The sequence below is a fragment of the Euprymna scolopes genome, chromosome 3 (genome assembly GCF_053919585.1).
Source record: "Euprymna scolopes isolate OS-2025 chromosome 3, ASM5391958v1, whole genome shotgun sequence".
In the NCBI taxonomy this organism is placed as follows: Eukaryota; Metazoa; Mollusca; class Cephalopoda; order Sepiida; family Sepiolidae; genus Euprymna; species Euprymna scolopes.
The window spans coordinates 26,116,682-26,142,689 of record NC_136484.1 but is presented as its reverse complement, the minus strand read 5'-3'; the positions used below and the strand labels follow the sequence as shown (position 1 = coordinate 26,142,689).

At 37.0% G+C, this 26,008-nt stretch overlaps 2 protein-coding genes across 4 annotated transcripts in view; one reads left to right on the top strand and one right to left on the bottom strand.

Annotated features, from left to right (window-relative positions):
* Positions 1-25,908, bottom strand: part of LOC145253747 (uncharacterized) — a 60,289-nt gene extending 34,381 nt beyond the window's left edge. The window contains exon 1 of one of the 2 annotated variants that reach the window (XM_080112963.1): positions 25,771-25,908. In XM_080112963.1, coding sequence (XP_079969089.1) covers positions 25,771-25,798 — 28 coding nt within the window. In that variant the 5' untranslated portion in view covers positions 25,799-25,908. Of the gene's footprint in view, positions 1-13,258; positions 13,958-25,770 lie in introns of those variants that run through there. The other variant, XM_080112962.1, reaches the window with a different exon arrangement.
* Positions 11,336-26,008, top strand: part of LOC145253822 (uncharacterized) — a 35,025-nt gene continuing 20,352 nt past the window's right edge. Inside the window, exon 1 of one of the 2 annotated variants that reach the window (XR_013863762.1) lies at positions 11,336-11,590. The gene's annotated coding sequence lies outside the window, so the exon portion shown is untranslated. Of the gene's footprint in view, positions 11,591-18,919; positions 19,240-26,008 lie in introns of those variants that run through there. The other variant, XR_013863761.1, reaches the window with a different exon arrangement.

Sequence of the window (26,008 nt, the reverse complement as noted above, 5' to 3'; positions counted from 1 at the left end):
TGGTCCCCCAAGACAAATGGCGGCACCACTGTCGGGAAAAACCTTTAGCATTGTACTACGACACCTAGGGATATTGACAGCTTGTCTGGGATCTGGTTTTGGTGAGAATGGGATTACTGATGCATTTATTTCAGTTAACAGATCACCTTCTGTAGTCATAATGGTGCCCCTCATTTGATCGAATGTGATATGGGCCATGAGTGTATTCATGGGAGCTTCTTGGTCTTCAAAATGTTTTATCACTGCCGGGCGATATTTCTTTGTCCGGCACACTGCTGAGAAATGGTTAAGTTTCTCACAAGTGTTGCACATTTGATTCCATGCCGGACATGTTAAATGGCGGGCACTTGTCCTTGGAGTACCGTGTTGGTGACTACCGCAACCTATGCAGGTTTGACGGGGTTCTTTATCAGCAATGTTATCGTTGTGAGTAGCAGTAGAGCTAGTGCGAATATTGCCTCTGCTAGTCCGTACAGCACTGGGTTTTTTTTTGCCTGCGATCTGTTGACATCCAGACTGTAGCTATGTCTGAGGTATCAGTCATTGCGGTTTGATCCCGTAGTGCAGACTCAAATGCCTCAGCACGACAAATATTTTGGTTGAGAGTTCTTAGCAACCCGGCTTTTGCCAGTAGATCAGTCTGAAGCGTATCATTCGATATCCCTTTGATAAATTGGTCCTTGATGTAAATGTCGGACAGGTCGTGATCGCAGTTGGGGCATGAGAAATTACAGTCTATGGCCGTGGACCTAAGACGAACAAGGTATTGTTGGATGGGTTCATCTTCATGCTGTGATATAGATGCAAATGTCATCTGATGGACCATGGGATTTGATTTTTGAGTTACCAATGCTTCTGTCATCTCTAGCAGCTTGTCTGGGTTGGTGAAGAACTTAGGGTACATATTTATGATTGCGTTTTGGACGGATTCATCAGCGCAACTGTATAACTGGATATTGGCCTGAGAAGTTGGCATGTCCGTTATTCTGGTGAATACTTCCCAATCAATCCGAAATTTTCTGAATTGTTGAGGGGTCATTTCAAGATGAAGTTGGGGAGGCCTGGCAGTTGGTGCCTTAGCATGGGTGGTCTGGGTAGTGGGATCCTTGGCTTGTCGAAGGATAGACAGAGCTTCTCCCATTGTTTTGATTCCCAATTCTCTTAGTATGGCTCGATCCATTACTTGAAGGTTTTCTTTCCTCAGTTTTTCCTTCACAAAAGTTGCAGCGTAGCTCTTGGCGGAATCGGCAGCAATGCTTGTTTTGAGGAAATAGTCTTCCCAATCTTCTGTCTCGAATCCTGTTCGTAGCGCCATATTGGATTGTGTAGTGGACTTTCGGTCAGCGTTCAAGTTGTGGATAACTTGGCAAAGACTAAAGTTACCTCTCATGAAAGAGGAGAACTATTTATGGCACAATGGGAGATTCCATTGTGCACACATGGGCCAGTCTATTCTTTGGATTATGATTGGCTGAATCACCTGATTGGATATGCTTGTACATAAATACAAGCCCTCAGTCCAGCTCAAGCTGGTGTCTGTCTTGTGCATAAGCCGAGTCTTTATCGTCACGTTCGTTTGTTATTTTTTCCTGCGATTGTTTCACATATTGTTATTATTATTGTTATTGCCGTGTTAAATTTGTTTTATTTGTTAAAGTTGTTATTGCTGTTATCTTCCTGCTGTTATTTTTGAACGGGACTTTTACCCTATTTTTTTATTTTTTATTTATTTATTTTTTTTTTTTTTCCCTCTCTAACCCGTCCGCCATGGCGTCCGCCAGCAATGTGCCGTCGGAAGAGGACAAAAGTGGCGAACAAAAGAATGGGTGGGCGAAACCACCCAAAGTTAAAATTGACGTTAACAACTTTTTAACAGAAGCAAGGAAATGTCTGCAATATGTTACAGACACAGGAGTTACTTTGGAAGCACCACGGCTACAGGAATTTGCCAAGAAAACAATTTCACTTTTTGTGGTTGATCGCAAGACCAAAAAATTGATTAGGTCAACTAAGGAAACGGTAACCAAATTACTGGCAACGGCAGGAATGCGTGCGGATCGTGTAACGAAATGCAGAGGCTACAATACCTGGGCCGCCCTGTTTAAAACAGAGGAAGAATGCGTCGCACTAACCAAAAAGGAAATCATTACACAAGACTACATATTAAGAATGGAGTACCTAGGACGGAGGAGAACGACTGTTTCCATTTTCGAAGTTCCAGGGGCGGTCCCAGGTGAATATCTAGCTGCCTACCTCCTGAAATTCGGTGATATCACTGGTATAGAGGTGGGCCAGTACAACGGAGTCTGGTCCTTCGATATCCTATTAAACAAAGAAGCTTTCCTCGAAATACCCTACTTCCTGGAAGCGGGAGCTGAAAAACTCCCCATTGTGGTCACAGGGAGGAGGCCGACCTGCTGGATTTGTAGTGAAGTAGGTCACTTAACTTACACCTGTCCGAAAAAGATAAAAACCAATGTGACAAACACAACAAACCCTAAAGAGGTGGTTGTTGGGCACCTCGAATCTGAGGCTAGAACGCCAAATACAAACAAAACAATTGAAGTGATTAAAGAAATCACAACAGAAGAATTTGAGGAAAAATTCAACTCCGAGATGGAATCGCCCAAAAAGAGAGAATGGACACTGGTACCGTTTACTAAATTGCCTCGTAAAACATATGCGGATAAACTGACCAAAGAGCAGATATTAGACATTAGGACCAGTAAAGACCCGGGGGGCAACAAGTTTAAGGCCCTGCTAAAACTAAAGGACTCGCTTGATGAAAAGCGCAAGCAAAGCGAGAAGAAAAAAGAAAAAGAAAAAGAAAAAAAGATATTAGATTTCCCCGAATCTCTCTTCCCCGAAAAGCCTGCCCCTCCTCCAAAAGAGAAAAGATCACCCCGTAAAGCGCCACCCCTCTCTCCCGCAAACGTACCAAAAAGAGACCCAAAGTTGACAACCCTTGGCTCCCCATCCAAAAAGACCCCTAAATCGTCCCCTAAACTGTCTCCATTCTGCTCCCCAAACAATACACCCAAAAACTCCCGCCCCCCGCTTCCCCTATGAAAATTGACATGCCCCCTCCTCCATCACCTCGCCCTTCTACTTCTGAAAAGAAAAGACAAAGAAGTCCCTCCCTGGAAAAAGACCAAAAAAAGAAAAGACCCCCTTTTTTTCAGGGCAAAGACGTGTGTAAGATCACGGCTGATATAGAGGCCATATCAAAAAATCATGGTAGAAAAGACTACCGAAACCTCTACGCGGTGAAGCAGATAAACAAACTGGACATTACAAACCCAGAAAATTTTCCCAATGCCAAAAGGCTTTTAACTGTGGTTAGAAGTCGTGAAGAGGCCAAAGGAGTTTGGACTATACTGGAGGAAGCAAACTCTGCTTTTAATATCATTCCTCCAGCAGCCTTTTTTAGCGACTCTGACATACTTAAAATGGAGAAACTATGTGTTGGACGGGTCCCCATAAAAATCCACCCTTTACTTTATAGAGCGATTAAGTTAACATTTCCTCTAGACATCGGTGGTCTGTCCCCTGATGGGGTCATCACTAATGAGATGACTTCTGGATCATTGGGGACAGCTGTCGGTGTCTTGGCACCGGCCATGTTTGTTAAGGATACCCAACCCTAGATAGATCACAATGGCTTTAAGGTTAGCTACTTTGAATGTCCGAGGGTTGAGGGACGCCTCTCGTAAACTTCGAGTTGCACGCGACCTTCAACGCCTCGGGGTGGATATATGCTGTGTACAGGAAACGCACTTCATTCCCAATGATTATCAGGGTGTACTGCTTAGGGACTTTCAGCTCTATTCAGCACATTTTGATTCCCACTCGAGGGGTGCTTCCTGGCTATTTAGACGCGCTCTTGATGCTTCGTGTGACCCAGTCTATGCTGATCCAGAGGGAAGAGTGCACGTGCTAGATGTTACCGTAAAGGATGTGGCATTTCGATTTATTGGGGTTTATGCTCCCAATAGCCATAGCGAGAGGGTTTCCTTTTTCCGGGGGATCGAGCCCTTCATGAATTCGTCTCGGCAGATAGTTTTAGCGCGAGACTGGAACGCAGTCCTGGATCCCGATTTAGATCGCGGGGGTAATACTTCAAGGGCTACTAACCAGAACCGGGATGCTAAGGCGTTTCGAGACTTTATCGACAAGTTTGATCTTGTCGATAAATTTCAAAATGAAAAGCCCGGGGATGTAGTTTGGACTTGGACAGCTAGACGCGGCTCCGATCCGGTGCAACTTTCGAGTTACATCGATCGGTTCTTAGTTAGGAGAGTCGACTTAGGGCTTTTAGACTGTCCAAGTTTTCATAACATAGTTTATTCGGACCATAGGTTAGTCCGGGTTCGGTTAAACTAAGATAACGTTAAACCTAGGATGGCTAGTTACTGGAAGTTCAACACGTCGTTGTTTGACGTGAAGGGCTTCCGGGAACAACTTTTACTAACAATACAGAGGGAATTGACGGGAGCCATTATCGGGAATAAGTGGTGGGGAAAACTTAAACAAGTAATTAGGTCCTTCACTGCTGATTTTAGTCATCGACTCAATCTTAGTTCTAGAGCAGCGAAAGCGGCACTAGATGATAGATTAAAAAGGGCGGTGGAGGAGGGGGATAGTGATAGTTATACTTTAATTAAGGCTGAACTGGACTCCCTGGATAACAGGAAGGACCAGGGTCTTGTAGTTAGGGCTAGGTTAAAAAGAGTGCCGAACAAGGCAACAAACATGGCCGCGTCAATGCGTGCGGAGGAGCGTCGACGTGCGACTGATCGACACATCGCCAGTGTCACATTGCCGGACGGATGAACCGTAACATCAAATGATGGAATCCTGGAGGGTTTTCGAGCTCATTTGCCGGAGCTTTTTACCATGGAGCCTGGTCTGGAGATTGAACAGTTTGACACGTATTTAGCTGACTTTTCTCGCCTTGAAGCGACCGAAGCAGCTACGTGTGAAGGTAGCATAAAAGAGGAAGAAGTCCTTGAGGCTCTGAAACAAGTCGGGCTAGACAGGACCCCTGGGATTGATGGTCTGCCTTACGAGGTGTACTTGAGGCTGTCGCCCATTTTTATTCCTTTGCTGGCCACACTCTTCAACTCCTGGTTTAGGAACGGGTCTATACCTCAGTACTTTACCAGGGGGATCATTAAATTGCTTCGCAAAGATAAAAATGGAGGGGATGGGAGTAGCAATTTCCGGCCCTTAACGATGTTAAACACAGAGTTAAAGATTTTGGCCAAGATCTTAGCAAATCGTCTGCAGGTTGTTTTACATCGTCTCATAAGTCCCGAACAGACGTGTTCTGTTAAGGGCCGGACGATTCAAGATAATTTGCACGCGATACGCTTGATCATAGAGAAAGTCGACACAGAAGCCGCGCTGATCAATTTAGATCAGTCCAAAGCATTCGATAGGGTGGACTATCGTTACCTAGGGACTGTTCTTTGCTCGGCTGGGTTTGGACCCCAGTTTCGCTCATGGATTCGCCTCTTGTATGCTAACCCCGGTGCTATGGTGGAGGTGAATGGGGTGAGATCGAAGCCCTTCAGGTTAACAAGATCTATCCGTCAAGGTTGTCCGTTATCACCCATGCTGTATGTCATCGCGCTTGAGCCCTTTTTGCGCCAGCTTAGGGTGAATCCGGTCCTTCGCGGGATTACTTTGCCAGGTGGTTCTACCCCAGTAAAGTATACCGCCTATGCCGACGACGTGACTGTGCTTGTAACGAGCAATGCCGAGATTAGAGTCGTTGACATGGAAACAAGACGGTATGCACAGGTAACAAGAGCCATAATCAACCACGTTAAGTCTATTGGCTTACGTGTTGGTGCCTGGAGGGGAACGCCCCTTCAGGGGCCCTTTGGCTGGACTGATGGGCCCTGCAAGCTACTCGGCGTCTGGTTTGGCCCCAACCTCCAGCTGGAGAAAAATTGGTCGGAAGTTTTGAAAGCAGTCAAGACCACAGCTCATTTGTGGTCTTTGAGAAATCTAACTTTAAAGGGTCGGGCGGAGGTATGCAATACTCATATCTACCCCCTGATCCTATACCGTCTATCAATGCTTCCACTCCCGGAGTCCTCACTACTTGAACTAGTGCGTGCTCTTTTCGCGTTCTTATGGCGCGGAAAGCAAGCCATGGTTGCTCGGGAGATCTGTTGCCTGCATCCGTCTGAAGGCGGTCTGGGTATGCCTAATATCAAAATACGTAGACACACTCTAAGGCTGATATACCTGGACCGAATGTGTACACCTGACTTAGGGAACGGTGTCTTCTGGATGGAAGACACTAAGAAAGCCTTTCCGGCTTTGGAGAGTGTGCATTCGGCTGAGGGGGAGGCACGCAGGAGGCCCCGAAACGAATGCCATTTCTATTACAAGTGTCGACAGGCGTTGAGGTTCCTTCAACGGGTGAATGAAAGCCTCTCTGACACCCGGCTGTTGTCTCGCAAAGCGCTATATAGGGTTTTAGTGAGGGGATCTGTCCGAGACGAAAAGATTGAGGAGTTCGGTTTCACGAATGAGGAGCGTCGCTCGATATGGCCTTGGGCGCCCGGGATGAGCTGTTTCGATAACTACGAGGCATCGCTCACCTGGCTGGTAATCCGAGATGCCCTCTGGGTTCACAAAAAACTTTTCATAGCGGGTTTTACAATGACACCTAGTTGTGTCCGATGCGGAGATTGGGAGGAAGACCTAAGCCATGCCTTCTTCCGCTGCGCTATCGTTCGACCGTTATGTGAGTTAGTTGAGAGCTTCACGGTTCGCATACTAAACGGGCGTTTTTTTGTACTGGATGCGGTTTTCCCGTGCTGCAATTGGGCGCCGAATATGAAGAAAGAGGAACGTTATGTTTTTCTGTGTTTGCTAGCTGTTATGAGAGGCGTGATTTGGTCGACACGACAGAAGGAGGTTTACGGAGATGAGACCTTCACTGCTCCCCAGCTTGTTCTCATGTTTAAGCATCGGTTGAAAATGCGAATTAAGCTGGAGAAGGTGAAACTCACTCCTGTGAATTTCAACGAAAGGTGGGTGAAAGCTTCGCGACTGTGTAGAGTGACTGGAGCTGGCCTTGAATTCGTTTCTGATTTGATTTAGGTCAAAAAGGATTTTGGGTGTCCTGAACTAACAAGACATCAGTATCAGACCGATTAGTTTAGTATAGGTTAGTTAGGCTTTATTGTTTGATTTTTTAGCTTAGCTAGAGTATGTATGTGTTCATCGTCCCAGTCCCTCTTTTAGTTTGCCCTTGTCCCCCCCTCTCCCCCCCCACCTTAGGTTCGATAATCCCCATTCCCGACCCCAATTAGGTGACGGATGGACTGCTTTGTCAGTGATGCAGGTCGTTTTTGTGGTGTTTATTCAATAAAGTCAGTTTTCGTGTAGACCTGCATCTTTTCGACTGACAAGGCTTTCTATCTGCCACAATTAGTAGTGGGGGGCTCTTTTACTAACTACTATTTTTTCATTGTAAATATTTCATTCTTTTTTTGTATATAAAATTTTTAGCCCCCCCCCCCACACACACACATCATGTATATATCATTTTTCGGGTTATAATTAGGATTCCCATAGAGTGATTCTGGTATTCTGGTGAAAGAGTCTAGTTAACTTTATGTTAGATAGGTCCACATTAACCCCTCCCCCCTATTTTTGGCCTTGTGCCACATTTTGTATATATATTTATGCAAATAAATATTGTCTTGTGCATAAGCTGGATCCTTGGTAAGTGTTGCTGCTATTATTATTATTGTTGTTGTTGTGTGTTATTGACTACTACAGTTCTTTTGATTATTCTACACAAAGATATAGTCGACAAATCGATTTTTTTTTTTTAAATATATCGTTTTAAGTGAAAATAATGTTACATACTTAATTGTCATATCGAAAATAGTAATATATCCAAAAGTTACGAAAATTCATTGAGTAGAACAACTGCTATTGTGTTTTAGTAAAAAAAAAAAAAAAGTCTATCATTTGAATTTATATTACGAATTAAAAATCATTTGAATTTATATTACGAAATAAAAAATCATTTCATCACTCCTAATATAAGACAACAGTAGGAAATAAAAGTACAATTATTTCTAATTCAATTTCAGCCTTCATTTTTGAGGTGTGAAAAGTGAGCATTGAATCATTTATAATAGCAAAATTGCACTGATGGACAATTTTTAAAGTATCAGCAAATAAAACTGAATTCAATGACAGTAAATATGAACAAACTTTTTTGTTTGTTAAACCCAGCAAGTCGCCAATAATTGTTGATGGAAAGACCATTGAGGAAGTTAAAAGCTACATTGGGAAAGAAACTGATGAAAGATGGAGATCTCTTCCTTAAGATAAAGAGAAGGATAGCATTGGGATGGGCAGCTTTTGCTAAAGTGGAGAATATCATGAGAAGTTGAAAAGCAAATATGTCAATCAAAGGGAAGATCTTCAATGAATATGTACTACCTACGATGATCTACGGTAGTGAATGATGGGCCCTGACAACTCGCCAAAGTGAAATCTTGGTAATAGCACAAAGGAAGATGGAGAGGATAATGTTAGGCATCACTCTGTAAGACAAAAAGACAAACATCTGGATCCGCCAACCAACAAAAGTTATTGACATCAATACTGCCATCAAAACATCCAAACACAAATGGGCAGGGCACGTAACATAACAGATGGTCCATCAGGACAACGGAATGGACACCTTGTGAACATAAGAGGCCAAAAGGGAAAACCAAGAACAGGATGGAGGGACAACTTGATACAACACATGGGTCTCACATGGCAGCAGATAGCTGGGGACAGAGATAGATGGCTAAAGTCCGGGGAGGGGCTCCTCATTGAGTGATAAACCCTTATTGATTGATTGATTGAAATATGAACATTTAACATAATCCTATACATAATGATTATTATGCCTTTTTTTTTTTTTTTAACAATTCCAGCTGTAACTTAATTATAAGTTGATAAAAATGCTGACATGTTCAATTTTGGTGGCGGAAAAAAATTACCAAATGTCATAAACATTTGGTAATTTTAAAATCATATATCACAAAAACTATTAAAAGATCTGGAATATTGCATGCCTGATTAATACATATTGTAGAATGCTATATCCAAATGTCAGCTCTTTACACCATGTACTTCTTAAATAAAAAGAAAATGTAATAATTTTACGCAGTATTTTTGACTTTGTTAACCATAGCGATGTAATTAAGTAAACATACATGTTCAACATCAATTTCATTTTAATAAAAGTAAGAACTGCATATTATCAACAATTTCTTTTATACAATTGGTATTTCTTTGCGATTTTGTTGACTTCTTCACTTGGCACTGATCACATTAGTTCATTTGAGGTGGTTTCCTCAACCCCTTCCCTAGTCAAACACATAGAGAAAAAAAAACTTCAGTTGTCCTTCAATGTCTGTGGCACAAATCACTTGTTTTATATTATTTATTAAATTGTTAGGTGAAAGTACAGACTAGTTAATAAAACACTCTCTCCTCCACATGTTAAGAAATGGTTTCCAAGAAGTTCTCTGCATAACTAATATTGTTTTTTATTGTTTAATATCTTTATTTTATTTTTGTATTGGCTTTATTCAGGATAACACCGAGATTGTTTACAAATGATTTATTGCTAGTTTGTGTGGACGTTGAATGCCCAGAAAAAGTCCCTTATTAATGTTTACCAGTTTTAAAATAAGCAAGCGAACTTGGCCGTTTTTCAGAATAACAGAATATTTTTTGATCTGGTAAACATTAATCAGAAAGGACTTTTTCATGGCATATGCGAAGCAGAATGCAGAATGATTAGCACAAACCGGAATTTTTTAAAAAAGAGATTGATTTATATTTTTCATATGAGAATTTACAACAGTATAAAATTCCTACCTTAACGACTTGCCATTGGGGACTTGCTCAAGAAATTGCCCAGTTACTGAATCCACTTGAATAAATCACCAAAGAGGAAAGTCACAGAATTTAACCATATCAATGATAATACCTACAATTTTAGCTTTCAAAATCTGTCCAATCTAATTCTGATATTTCTGACTTTAACGGAATCCTTACCACTGTTGAACAATTCAATGAATCAAGATTTTCATTCTATCTAAATGATAAAAACTTGTGTCTACTTTGTTGCGAGTTGCATTTCAGTGAAAAGAGAAAGCGAACTGGAACGAAGATTTGACGGATTGGTTGGTTGGTTGGTTGTTTTTGTTTTACGGCATATCAACCCTTTTCAGGTTATTTAATGCCGAATCCGGTGATTTTGAAAATTTTTTAATAGAATATATTTGTTTTTTGCAAGTCAGTTTCTATTTAACCCATAGTTGGGACCCTAGCAGGTACTACCACTCGAGATCAGAGTGGACCTGGGAGCAATGGCAATTAAAGGGTGGCTCCACACTCCCCAGAGCCCGCAAGCTGGGGCCTCACCATCGGATATAGTTTAAGGTCATATCCACCTGCACTAAAGAGCCTCTCAACCTCCAAGATGAAGGTGGTGTGCTTAAATATTTTGAAACAAGTTTACTCAGCAGTGGTAAGGTAGCAGTGTCAGAATTTGGGCAGAATTTTTTTAACCCCCCCCCCCCAACAAAAACTGCGAATAAAATATAAAAAACTCGTAATTTCTTTTTTTTAAAGTGGGTTGTTTATTTTCTTTATGGAATATACTTCCAAAATAAACTATTAAAGTTATTTAAAAAATAATAAAAATATTATTTTTTTATTTGTTAAAAGACCGTGTAGACAAAATGTTCGCGTATTCAATCACCACGAGCGGATATTTTGTCAACACGGTTTTTTAACAAATAAGAAATATTTGTTGGTACTTGTACAGGTTAAAGACATTAAAAATGAAAATATCGAAAAAAGGTTATATTGTACGTATCCATTACGGAACGAAGTTCTCCGAAAAAAAAATTTCACTCAATTTCAAGTAGCTTTTTTTTTTTACAGCGAAAAAACAATTTATGATACCGAGCAAAAGGTTCAATTTTTAGGAAGAAAAGCTAGCAATAAAGATAGGGAGGGAGTGTCGGCGCTTTACATAGAGTTATCTCCCGTGGCGTGTTAAAAATTTCCACAATGGCTGACTTCAACACGCTCTCATAAAAACGTGTGGCGGACGTTGGGAATCTGAGCCTTAAGCCTTACCGTATAAATTCCAGAATTTTCACCTTTTTCTTGTTACTATCATCCAATAGAAACTTATTGTATCAGATAATTAAAAAAAAAAAAAAAATACTTTTTAAAATCATTTTTTATGACTTTTCACGGCTTTTCAGTTTTCTATTATAACGTTGTAGTAAATTAAACACGAACGTAAGGTCCATTTTTTTTTTTTACTCTAAAATAACTGGACGTAACTCAGCGTTCACTCGGAACGTGTTTCTTTTAGTGAACGCTGAGTTACGTTCGGTTATTCTAGAGTAAAAAAATAAAAAATGATTCTTAAAAAGTATTTTTTTTTTTAATTATCTGATACATAAGTTTCTATTGGATGATATTAAGAAGAAAAAAGTTAAAAAGAAGTGAAAATTATGGAATTTATAAGGTAATGCTGCTTAAGGCTCAACGTACAATATAACCTTTTTTCGATATTTTCATTTTTTTAATGTCTTGATTAAACTGTACAAGTGCCAATTTTTTCAAGTTTGACTGAAGGTGGGGGGGGGCAAAACATGATAAATTCATTTTTTTGCGAGGAGGGGGGGGGGGGGATTTCGACATGACAATTAAGTGCGTAATATCATTTTGGTATTATTATACAAACACCGTGACAGCGTTAGGGTTAGGGTTAGGATTAGGGTTAGGGTTAATTCGCTGTCACGGTGTTTGTATAGTTTTACCATCATTTTTGCTTAAAACAACGTATTTAAACAATATTGGGGTTTGTATTATTGTACACATAGATTCGAAAAAGTCGTCAAAAAACAAATATATAACAAATAAATTTTGTCAAAGGCAAGATAAGTTACTTTTCTGCCAAACTGGATATATTTTTTGTGTTTTTATTCAATGTAACATATTTATTCAGCTCGAAAAACATACAGAGTTTACCGATGTATTCGAAAATTCAAGATGGCGTCTCACACCCTCTTTAACACCGTAAGTATGGAAAAAGGTGTTATAAATAAAAACTATACAAAATACTATTAAAAACCCGCCGAATATATGTCAACCTATGTCACGGTAACATATATTGAGCGAGTTTTAACAGTATTTTATCCGGTTTTTTATTTATAGCATCTTTTCCCACACTTACCGTGTTAAAGAGAGAATATATTTGTTTTTTTGACAACTTTTTCGAATCTATGTGTACAGTAATACAAACCCAATAAATGTTATCAAAGGCAAAATAAGTTACTTTTCTACCTAACTGGATATGTTTTAGTGTTTTTATCCAATGTAATATGTTTATTCAGCTCGAAAAACTGTTTTCCGATGTATTGGAAGATTTTAAATCGTGCCCGAATCTCTCTTTGACACAGTAAGTTTGGGAAAAGGAATTAAAAATTAAAAAAAAAAAAACTATGCAAAATACTGTTAAAAATCCACCGATTATATGTCAGCCTATCGAGTTTTTAACCGTATTTTGTCTAGTTTTTTTTTTATTTTATTTATAACTCATTCTCCCAAATTTACTGCGTCAAAGAGAGATTCGGGCGCCATTTAAAACTTTCCAATACATCGGTAAATATTGTATGTTTTTCGAGCTGAATAAACATGTTACATTGAATAAAAACACTAAAAACACACCAATTAGGTAGAAAAGTAACTTATCTTGCCTTTGATAACATTTATTTGTTATATATTTGTTTTTTGACAACTTTTTCGAATCTATGTGTACAGTAATACAAACCCAAAAATTGATCTGTTGACTGTATCTTAACATCGACCAACCAAAATAATGGCCGTGGCGTCTGTCATGCATAAATGCTCTAAACTGTATTGAACATAAGGCTGATTTTTACCTCGACACTTCCAATTGAGTAGTCTCCCCCTTATTTATTTCATCGGATTTAATCATGGCCGACGAAAACACTGCGACTAAGTCGTAAAATAAATAAATAAAATAACTACTTCATTAAATTGCGTGATTTTTTTTTAAATATTTCATCTTCGTTCCGTGACTGGTACGTATATTATACAGACTTTCTGTATTTTCTTTTAATTGTCACCATAAGTGCAATTCTGAATATGCACTCCGGATTTTACTTACCATGAAATTTGACACACGTCGTTTTTCCATAACGTGAACTTTCAGTAACCGTACGACGTAAACATGGCCAGCGCGAAATTAAAACAGTTCGACGATAAGCAAGGTAAACCTCACGCCAGAATTGCCATGGAAGTCGACTACTAACCAAACTGTCCATTTTTATATTTATAGTGTTGTCGTCAAGCAAAGAAAACATTCCATTTTCATTTCCCGGAGACTGTGTACGAGTACGACTTGTTTCGATCTTGGGGTCGCCTATATCCTTCTTTGTGGTGAACCCGGCGAGAATGAGAAAGCGGTCGTTTATATCGACTAGCCCCGTCATATCGGCCAGTAATGGCATGGGTATTTCAGTTAGGCAGAATGTTGACCACATCTTCACATTCAGCCTTAATTCGTACACAATCTGATGCCAAAACTTACAAACCCGAGCCGCCCGAAAGAGACTCTTGCCGTCAAGTTTTTTGAAAATTATACGAAGCACTTCCTCCGGTAACTTTGTTATCTCTGCCATGGTTGAAACATGAAAACCATGAATATGTTTAACAGTAAAGAATATATGGCAATGTCTTTCAGGTTATAATCTCTGCCATCTTCGCCGGGGTCAGCTGAGGACTTCAAATTTTCCCTCCTGGTTCGACTTTACGACTAGAGAATTAATTGAATATGTAAACAGTTAACCCAGACTTACCTCCCTTAGTATCTCTCTCTCTCTCTCTCTCTCTCTCTCTCTCTCTCTCTCTCACGCGTACATTCTTGCTGTTATAAAGCTCTAGCGTCCCAATTTACTTGCTTTGCTTGTACATGATGAGGGCTGATAGCTTTTAATGTAATTATTATCCAACTCTGGGACAAAAGTATGAATAATAAAATTTAAAAAACTGAGTTTGTTTCCTTAAGGCTTTTTCCCTTTACATTTTAATCATACAAAATAAAGCTAAAATATTCCTTAGTTTTAGGATTGAGTTATTTATTTTTTAAACCACTATTTTAATTGTACACACACACACACACATACACACACACACACATATATATATATATACACACACACACACACACTGGAAAACCAAATAATGTTATAAAGTATTTTATTAAATGATTAAAATAATTTATTTTTCTGATACATTCGGTGTAGACACCTTTTTCAAAGAAGACTTGTATTGTTTTAGTGTTGTTTTTTTTTTTTTCCTCTTCATTTTTTTTTTAGGTAATATTAGTTGGGAAGAGTCAACTCCTTATGGAGAGTGAAAATGATATTTCTATCACATCAAACGTATCCTTTTCACTTTCCACGTCTTACACGGAAAGTCTCAGAAAAAAAGTTATTTTAATCATTTAATAAAATATTTCGTAACAATTTTTGGTTTTCCAATATTTTCTAATTACCCTTACAAAATAATGTTTTCAAGGATGTGACAAAACATATATACACAGATATATACACACACACACACACACACACATATATATATATATATATATACATATGATGATTGTTTCTTCTTGGCAGCCGCTTGCCATCTCTTCAGTTAACTGCTGTGTGACTTCAGTCTTACATGAACATTCGCATATGTGACACAAAATCTTTCCTTCTGGCAAAGGTGCTCGCATATTAAAACTATAAATTCTTAAATGTCTTATCAGGCTATTTTTAAAGTTGCAGATTAAACCACACATATGACAAATTAGCACTGGAGGTTGTGCTGTTAGAGCCTCTTCATAAAACTGTCGATTGATCCTGTCTTCGATTGCATGATTTACAAATCCAACTGCGATATTCACAAAGTTATGACATTTTATTTATTATCTGTCCATCGCTTTATTGCAGGTCTTTTAAAATGCCAAAAAAAAAGGGCGATTAATGGTTATCGAAAAGGAAAGGATTGTTGCTGGACTCGCAGAAGGATTATTCATCAAAGATTTAGCTATGGAGTCGGAAAGGGATCAAAGAACTTTGACTTCATTTGTGAACAACCCCAACACCAAATCCAGAAAGGATAAGCGCACAAGGAGAAACCTTTCACATCATGATATTCGGAAGTCAACCGAAACCCAAACAGCACCAGTGCTTCCATTTTTTCAAGAGCTGAAATTGCTCCAAGATCCAGACAGTCCTGATGTAATGTGCTGAATGAGATGGCAAGGAAGATCAAAACTATTCGAAGGCCTCCATTGAGCAAATAACATCGGGAAAAACGAAAGGCTTGGGCACAGAATTACATGAAAATGGATTTCCAATGTGTCCTTTTTACAGATGAGACCCATGCTACTCTTGACGGTCGGGATGGATGGGCCAAAGTTTGGAACTCAAACGGAACTCCAACCCTTTACAGAGTTCATCGCCAATGAGGAGGTGGATTCATCATGTTTTGGGCGGGGATCATTAGGGATAAGTTGGTTGGACCATTCTGAGTTCCAAAAACTTACCAGCAATGCGTACACGGCCTTTTTGGATAAACATTTGTCACCATGGCTAGATGACCTGCTATTGTTATGTCGCTTTCAGATGATTTTTATGTATGACAATGCACCATCCCATTCTGCTAGGGCGACTGCAGCCTTCCTTGAATCTATCGGCTACTTTGGATAAACTCTCATGACCTGACCACCGTGTTATCCAGACCGTAACCCCATTTAATATCTCTGGTCAATATTAAAAAGAAGAGTTTATGAGGGAGGAGAGAAATTCATTTCAAAGGATGCCTTGTGGAGAACACAGTTGATATTGCTAGAGCCATAACTCCTTTTTGAGATCAAACAATTGACTTCCACAGGGGACAAAAGGTTGTTTTAAGTTATTTAAAAAATGGTGGATATGTTGATAAATAATTGATTTATTTTAGGCTTAGCGCCTAGGATGTGCTTTTTCTCATTATTCTTTGACAGAAAAATATAATAAAAAATAAAGTTTGCATGAAAAGACATTGTATTTTTGCCCTAAAACAACATTTTAAGTGGCCTGCAATAAAGCAATGTACAGTGGAAATTCCACGGTAAAGAATATAATGTCATAACTTGGTGAATATCGCATGAATTTGAATAAAATTTTGGGAAATAACTAACCTTAAAGGAGTCTTTTAATGATATAATTTTCATTTTGTTGTGACTTATATTTAGTGAAATATTGATATTTTACTAATCTGCAATAAAGCGATTGATGCAGTTTTTATATATATATATATATATATATATATATATGGATAGTAAGGTTCAACGCTGCCAAGACTAAGCTCATTTCCTTTCATAATTACAAGAAACATTCTCAACCACCAATAGCTATGGCTAAAGATACATTACCTGAAAGTACTTCAGTCAAACTCCTCGGCTTAACGTTCACAGGGAACATGAAATGGAACAGATACATCGAGAACATTGCCAAGGCCGCTGCGAAGAAGGTAGGCTCTCTCTACTATGCTAGAAAGTTACTTATGCCTGAAAGTATCCTGTTCCTTTACAAGGCTACTATTTGCCTATGTATGGAGTACTGTTGTCACATTTGGGCTGGTGCATCTGCTACTAGTCTCTCACTCCTGGACAGGGTTCAAAAGAGCGTCACCAACCTGATAGGTCTTCAACCGTCATCTAAGCTTCAACCTCTGTCCAATCGATGAAATGTTGCATTACTCTGCCTGTTTTACAAGTATTTTAAGGGTGGATGCTTCGACGAACTACAAGCCCTTGTACCCCTTCAACGTAAATACCCCCGACAAACCTGACAGTAGAGATCCCTAGATATAAGAAAGCCTTCTACTTTAATAGTTTCTTCCCTAGAACTGCTAGACTTTGGAATTCCCTTCCGGGTTCCTGCTTCCTTAATTGTACTGACATGCAGAAATTCAAGTGTAATGTGAGCAAGCATCTTGCTGTTCAACTCCCTACATAGTATCCCTTCAACTTATGTCCCTGATAGTGGCCCCCTACATCAAAGTGGCAATGTGCTTAGTTTGGGGTGAAAATGTAATTAAATATATATATATACTTGAGAGTCGTCACATATCAAGGCCTGGATGCCACTTGAGGATAAGGGTTACTGAATGTAAGGTGGTAGTGTAGTAATTGTTAATGGTGTAAATTGATTATTTATGGAGACAGCTCAACAAGAACTTGTTTACATTGGACTTGAAGGCTACCATGTTGTATTCAACCGGGAAGCAGACCAGTAGAACAGTTCTACATGGGGCAGTTCTGGGAAAGAAGCTTTGTTCATAGAATCTGCATTTAGATTTAGACTCCAGTAGAAAGTGGGGGAAATCATATATAGTGGTTGTAGCTAGTCAAGTGTTTTTTGTGAAAGTTTGGCAAGGGGAAACCATAGATTGGAGTTCAGTTGAGCACTTGCCACGATAGAGCAGAGACAGGTTTGCAATGTCTCTTCTGTGGGAGAGTAAAGGGCATCACCTACTAGATTTTGAAGCCGGTTTTGAATTCTATCAAGGCTGGATAGGAAGCGCCAAGCAACTCCTACCCAGATGTGGCAACAGTACTCCATTTTAGCTACTCTTATATTCTCTGACATTATACTTTCATCCTTCTTTCTTAAAGCACACTTTAAGACAGCATGATTTGCAAGCGACTCTTTAAAATCTTTCTCTGATGTTTTTCTTATATAGTGATCGATCTTTCGATTGTGCTTCCCAGTTATTTACATCCATCTCAAACAGTTTCAAGTTCGTTTTTAGAGTATCCTTAAACTTTTTTCTTGGTTATATTGTCGTCTTTTACATCTCTTTCACCATAAAACAGTTGTTTAGGGAGTCTTATGCCTTCCATCATAACTAAGTGTTCAGTACAGTACATTTGATTTTTAATGATTTTTATTTCTATACAAGTGCTATTTAATCGTTTGTAGCAGACGAAATTGCAACAAACATAAGCAGCAGTGAATTCTTGTGGCTTGGGATTTTGAATACACTTCCTTCCTGGCTTGTCCAATCAGAAGGCAGCTTTCAGTCACGTGATCGAGTTTATAAAAGGTTAAACAGGCAACATACACTCTCTCTCTCTCTCTCTTTCTTTCTTTCTCTCTCTTCCTAGATCTTGAACTGACAATAACTCCACATGGAATGGTCCTGTCCCCTAAACTTTTCTCTTGGAACTCAACAGAACTCACCTGGCCTTCAGGCTTGGGGTTCGACTAAGACGTGAATACAAACAAGCCAACATGCAGATTACTTTAACTGCTTCATTTGAACACAAAAAAAATTTCATGAGCCTTGTTTTTCTTTTCAAAAGATTGGTGATTTTAGCACCATTTTCATCAAACCAGTCACTGTTTGATCTTCTTAAGACCAAGAACTTCAGCTCCTTTGCTATATACTTGTGATTTGAATCGCCCCCAAGTTCTGTCAAATGTGCTATTAATAAATGAGGTCCTAAGAGTTTCACGTACTTCCTTACTTTGTAATTTGGAGACATCAACATGTTTAAGTACTTTTACTTCATTGGCTCTGACTTTTTCCCTTAAGTTTTGTATGAGCAAGTCTGTGATCAGTGCCACAATCTTCACCCCATTTAACTTTTACTATACACATATCCTGAAAATCATACTTATGCATGATGACATAATCTATACATGGATCTATATATAAAATATGCCTATGTTTTGATTTAAGATGCATCCATGTTACCTTGTGAATCGGTTTTTGGTGGTAAAAGATATTACATACTGCAAATTTATATTCAGTGCACAACTGAAGAAGAATTGCTTTACCAAGGCCATATTTTCCTAAGGCATCCCAGGTCTTGTGATCACTTCCAGTCCATGCATTCGTCTATAAGTATCAAGATATTATATGTTTTTGGTATTCCAGGTTCAGTTATCAGGTAGTAATGAACTGGTTTCATTGCAGATTTGGGTTTTTTAATCATCAACCTTGATCCACCAGCAACTAAAGCATTTTTCAAAAGCAGAAAAATGCCTCCTTAGTTAGACTCAGAGAATGGCATGCAGAAATGACATTTGTAGACCTGAGTAAAAGGTAATTAAAAAAAAATATTTGTAACAACTAATATTAAAAATGAACTTACAAAATTTATAAACATAAAAAAAAAAAAAGATTTAAAATTAAATTTTTATTGATTCAACAAAAATTTTATTTTAAATCTTATTTATTGAATAAGGATCAATAAAAATTCAACTTTTGATAAATGTAGTTTCTTTTGATAGTTCGGGCAATATTCTCTCCATTTTGGCATTTTTACACAGAGTACTGTTAATAGTTGGTAGGGTGCAAATAAACGGTTACATTCTTTGAACACTAAACAAACAAGGCAAATGAATTTTCAGGTTTCAATAATGGAGCATCATTGAAAGAAATTGCTTCTTTTTGTTACGTAACGACAGCAACAAAAAAAAAAAAGTTAGTTTTTTTTCCTGATGAGCCCCTGGCAATCGGTTGGCTACATTGTTTTGACCACACTAAAAGGATTGACTCTCAGATAAGAAAATGTTAACAATGGTTAAATTATAGAGATTTGACCCACATTCAACAGCCCCCAAAACTCAGACTCCATTCTTCAAGTGTTCATTGTTACACAGGGTGTAAGAGATGTATTGGACAAATTTCAAGACTTTATATCTCCTGAATTATATATGTTAAATGAAAGGGATATGATTTTAAAACTAAATTTATCAAGTTCAACTTTAAGATTAATGATGTATATATATATATATATATATATATATATAGGTATGCTTTTTATATCCTTAATAGTTTTTGAGATATTTAATGTCCAAACATGTTCCCGATTTGTGGAACATCCTGTATTTTTCCTTAAAAAATGATTCATCAATGTCTTCTTTGTTGTTTCATCAATTCAATCAAGCATCATGAGATGATTGAGCATGTCTTGTTTGCATATTTACCAGATGAAATTTATCCAATGATGGTATGTTGAACAACATCTATTTCTCTTCTTATTCTGGTTTACTGCATTTCAATGCTCCAACAGAACATCATCATTATCTGCTGGATGTGGAGGTGGCTTCCTTCTAGGAAAGAACCCTTTCTTGGGGAAACTGCTGATATGCAAGACGAACAATTCCATATAAAACTGGCTAACTTTTGGAGAACGACCTTTCCTTTTTACAGCTGTCACAAAAGCTGCTAGTTCTTATGAGTTCTAATGAAGCTGCTGTGTGCAACCATTATTTAATAATAAACTACATAAATAAAAAAAAATCCCACTTTGTTTCCTGAATACTGAATATGCGATCCACAATATTTTTTTATTTTTAACTAGCGGGGGTACCCAGCGTTGCCCGGGTGTTTGGAGGTGTGTGTGTAAGGGGGGGGGGGGAATAAAGTACAGAATAAGCGAAGTAATAACCCTGTTTAAAAATTCAATAGAAAGCATAGACCGAAAAGGAACATTAAAATTCCATTCCAGTTTTTTTAAGCAACTACGAAGTAAAGAAAACTGAAACTGGTGTTCCTTCATAACTGTGCCTTATGAACGATCCGGAAATGGTGTAAGTGGTGGCAGGGGGAGGAGGAATTAATTAGAGAGAAAAGATTTTACTACTTCCATTGATTTTAACTGATTGTGGCAGTTAACTCTCAGCAGAAAAAATATAGGAATCTACAATTATCGAGGAAGTGGAGAGGTAATATGCCTATAACACACCTCAGATATTGTGCTGCAGTTTGTGCATATTACATTTGCATGAAATGTCTTGATTTTTAATCCTATTAAGGTCAAAATCATAGGGGGAAAAATGAGTTCATTTTATATATATAGGGATGGTAAAAAAAAAAACAATAAATGCAAAGACAATATCTAACAGATGCAGTTTACAAACAATATCATAAAATAAAGGTACTTGTGCAGTTTGGGGTTGGAGGAAAATTTGGTGCTTGTTAAGATAGTCGACAGATCGATCTTTTTAACACATTATCATTTTAAGCAAAAACAATATTAGTACTTAATTGTCATCTCGAAAATAGTAATATATCCAAAAATTACAAAAATCCATTGAATAGAAAGTGACTTATAGTAAAAAGTAATTTTTATGGAAAATTGGGTAAAATTGCATTATTCTTAGATGTAGTAGACGATGAAGAGTTCACACACAGGGGACATAACTTGGTACACATATTTTAGATTATATTTTAATGGTTTCCAAAATTTGTAGCCTATAGCGATAGACTCTTTTTTTACTAAAAATACAATCGCAGTTGTTCTACTTAATGAATTTCCATTTTTAGATATATTACTATTTTTGACATGATAATGAAGTATGTAAATATGTTTTTGCTTAAAACGACATATTAAAAAAAAAAATAGAAATCAATCTGTCAACTAATTCGACAAGCACCGAAAATTTTTGGTGCTTCTATATTATACAAATGAATATTGAAATTTAAGTAAAATAAATGGTACCTATGTAAGTGTCAGGTCTCAACTAGTAAGATATTAAAAAATTGTGAAAGATGATAAGGTAGAAAAATAATTGTTCATGAAAAACAGTTCCCGTAGGGTTAAAAACAGTCTTGATAGGGTTACATCCTAGGTCAGACATATTGGGTCACATGACGTAGGAAAAAGGGGAAGTAACTCAGTTGAAAACAGAATTTATTCAGAAAACAAAAATAAACAACATATATACATAATTTGTGGATTTCTCTAAATAAATCTTTTAACTGCTTGAATGTTTAATTTTTTTATATATAAAAATATCGGATTGAATTTGTGATTTTCTTTGCTTATAAAAATAATTGTTTAAATTTGTTTTTTTTAATAAAAATAACTGTTCTGTGTGATTTTTTTTAATAAAAATAACTGATAGAACGAGTTTTGTATTTTACAAATAAGTATAGTTTTTTTTTTTTTTTAATTTCTTACTAGAGTTCTTTAATTTTTTGAAAATATTCTCAAAGAGAGTGTCACAAAATTTCTGCCTCCACATGAATTCAGCTAGATATGAATCCACCATTTGCATGTGAATACCACATTGAGACTTACGTTTTTTTGCTTCATGCCACATATACTCAGCATGCTTTGCAGTGACACCTGTGATGGGGGTCCACAAAATTATAACAATGATTCACATACAAATGGTGGAATCTTTTTAATGCCAAATTATTATAGGCTCTCCAGCAATCAGAAACTATAATGGTTCCTAGTCTGACATAATGTTTTATTGGCCCGTCTCACATGACTAGATAAAAATATATTTTTCTTGTAGATTTTGTTGTGCTTTAAAAAAATCTTCTTCCGCCGCATATCATTATTCCTCCCTCTGCCTACTTAATACTAAAGATTTCCAACAAAAAGCAACCCCAACTCTAAACTCCCTCCCCCCAAAAAATCGCAAAATGATCCACTTCGATTATTTCTCTTCATTTCGTGCTTCCTCGTCAGTCGATTCATCCAGTATAAGGACTGGAGGATGCATATCCTGCTACTGGCTTTGGGGTGGGATAGAGATGTGATGAAGTCCTAAGAAGAATGAAGGTTGATGGCTTGCTGATGCAGACCATCAATGAAAGGTAGTGCTGCTGTATTGGACACCAATTGCGTAAAAAAAGAGGGCATCGAACACCACATCTTGGAAAACAGATGGAAGGAGAGCAAGGCAAAGGATAGAGACATTAAACTGCACCTCCACACGAAGCTATCACTTAGTTATTCATCTCTATATAAATAAAATGAACTCATTTTTTCCCCTCCGACTCTGGCGGAGACAATTCAAAGTTGTTAACTTTTGGTAAAAGCTAAACAGTAAATTAATGCAATATCACAAAGTACATAATTGTCTGAACATTTATTGAAAATGTAATCATGTTATTATATTTTAATTTAAACCACACACGTTGTTTAACAAATAAAAAAAGAAATAATGCAAGATGAAATTTTGGTATTTTTTTACAACCTGCCCTAGCGTAGTATAAACACCCCCAACCACCCCATGTTAAGAACGGCTTTTGGAATATACACGTCCCCATGTTAAGAACGGCTTTTGAGGTTGCGGGGGTGTTTATTCTGAAAGCCATTCTTAACATGGGGAAGACAGGGTATTTATAATATGCTGGGGCACATTGTAAAAATTTACCAAAGTTTTTAACTTTGGGGTACTTATCTATTTTTTCTTACGTGTTGAAATAATAATGTTATTATTTTGAAAGCCATTCTTTACTTGAGGGTGTTTTGTAACTATTCTGTGCTTCAACCTTACAATTATTTTTTTTTATTTTTAATAATAATAATAAGATGTCGTGAAATTTGATTTTAACCTGAAAAAGCTATTTAAAATGTTGGAAATACAAGAACAGGACTTACCGGCTGTTAGCTAGAGAGAGATGGAAAGTTTACCCCAGAAATTCCTGCCAATTTTATAGCGATCGTTCTGATTGGATGTGAAAGCATATAATAGGGTCTTCTGGGAACGATCACCAGGTTTTCTTTTTGGCGCCAATTTCAGTTGATGAACAAATTGGTGTAATTGAGTTGACTTGTTTTCTGATAATCTTTTACAAGAGCAAGGTAATACATTACCTAAAGCGAAAGGTCACAACATACCTTTGTTGCAATTTATTTCCTAATTTTACTTTGAGAAGTTTGCGTGGCTTTTTCCCCACAAAAAATTGCGCGGTACCAAAAATGCATAAGCACCAAGTTTTGGTTTAATTTTAAAGTAAATATTGTTCTCGGATGCATATGATGTCAGATGTTATCGCGCTTTGCCATCATATGCATCTGAAAACAATATCTACCGTAAAATTTGGTGCTTATGCATTTTTGGTACAGTGTTATTTGTAAATAGTTTTTTCATGTTAAATTCAAGTTTCACAATATTTTTATTTTATTCAATTGTAAGGTGCAAGCACAGAATAGTTACAAAACACCCTCCCCCTCCCCATTTTAAGAATGGCTTTCAAAATAATATTATTTCAGCAGTGTACCAAAAATACATAAGTACCCAAAATTTTACTTTGTATTCTTCAATGTTTTAAATTTAAAATTATAGAATAAAATACATTTAATCATTTTAAACTTCATCCTGTATTAGTTTTTCATTTGTTAAACGTGATTAATTTAAATTAAATTTTAATCATATCTTTATATTTGAAAATAATAGCGTGATTAAATTTTACCCATTTAAAGTTTGTGAAACGATTCTAATATACACATAAACAAACTTATGTTTACATTAAAACGATATACCGATGTTGAACGTAAAGAGTCCCTTTTAATGGTTATAGGGTTTGAAAGTATTTGTACAACTAACCGGCAAATCTGCCAAAAATTCCCACCATCTTGTTTAAAATCAAAACGGAAAATTACCTCGCTTTTGAACTTTCCCGTGTCTTATGTCGTTTTCAAATTCTATTTTTTATTTTCTTTAATAAATAATTTTCTACCGTATCGATTTTCGTAATTTTTGGATATAATCATCTTAAAAATACGAGGAATACGCAGATTTTCATGTGAAATTCAGTATTGCGATTTCTGAGATTTCATCCCAATAGTGTAGAAGCGCCTGTTTGAAAAAATATATTAACAAACAGCGGAAATATTATATCCGTTAAATTTATTATATTTAAAAAAATTGATAAAAAATTTGGCCTTTTTTACGCTCTTGCGTGGAACCAAGGTCCATGCAAGAGCGTAAAAAGGCCAAATTTGGCCTCAAAAAGGCCACATTTTCAAAAGAGGGCGGTCTCCTCGGTTGTTGTACATTTTGTCTAATAAAAAATGTTGAAAAAATAATAAAAATTAAATTTTTTCGGGTTTTATTTCAGCCTTAGGGTCTAATAATGTGTTTTATATAAAAATAAATAATATTTATAAATTTTTGTCTGTTAAATAATTTACGCCGCTGAAATACACATTTGCCAAAAGTTTATTATATTTTAATTATATGGGGGTTAAAAATAAACAAAATAGGGTTTTTATTACTGTACACATAGATTCGAAAAGTTGTCAAAAAAACAAATATATAACAAATAAATGTTATCAAAGGTAAGATAAGTTACTTTTCTTCCAAACTGGATATATTTTTCGTGTTTTTATTCAATGTAACATTGTTTATTCAGCTCGAAAAACATACATTTTACCGATGTATTTGAAAATTCAAAATGGCGCCCGACTTTCTCTTTAACACGGTAAGTTTGGGAAAAGATGTTATAAATAATAAACTAGACAAAATACTGTTAAAAACCCACCGAATACATGTCAGTCTATGTAACGGTAACATATATTGAGCGAGTTTCTAACAATATTTGTCTAGTTTTATATTTATAGCACCTTTTCCCAAACTTACCCTGTTAAAGAGAGAGTCGGGTGCCATTTTAAATTCTCCAATACATCGGTAAACACAGTATGTTTTTCGAGCTGAATAAACATGTTACATTAAATAAAAACACTGAAAACATATCCAGTTAGGTAGAAAAGTAACTTATCTTGCCTTTGATAAAATTTATTTGTTATATATCTGTTTTTTGACAACTTTTTCGAATCTATGTGTACAGTAATACAAACTCACAAAATATATTCGAAAATTGTACCTATTTTGTATTCATTTTGTGCTTCCATCAATTGACGCCACCTGCCGGTGTGTTTGAAAATTAGGCTCTCCCTTTATGCACAATTACCTGAAATCATTCAAAGTTATAGTTTTAAACAAAAACAAAGTAAAAAAAAAAAAAAAGGTGGCCATAAAGTGGGTGCTTCAATTTTGTTTATAGTTTTAAACAGTTGTCTCTTGTTCCAAGTGGAATTCTTCAAACGATAAAAAAAATTTCT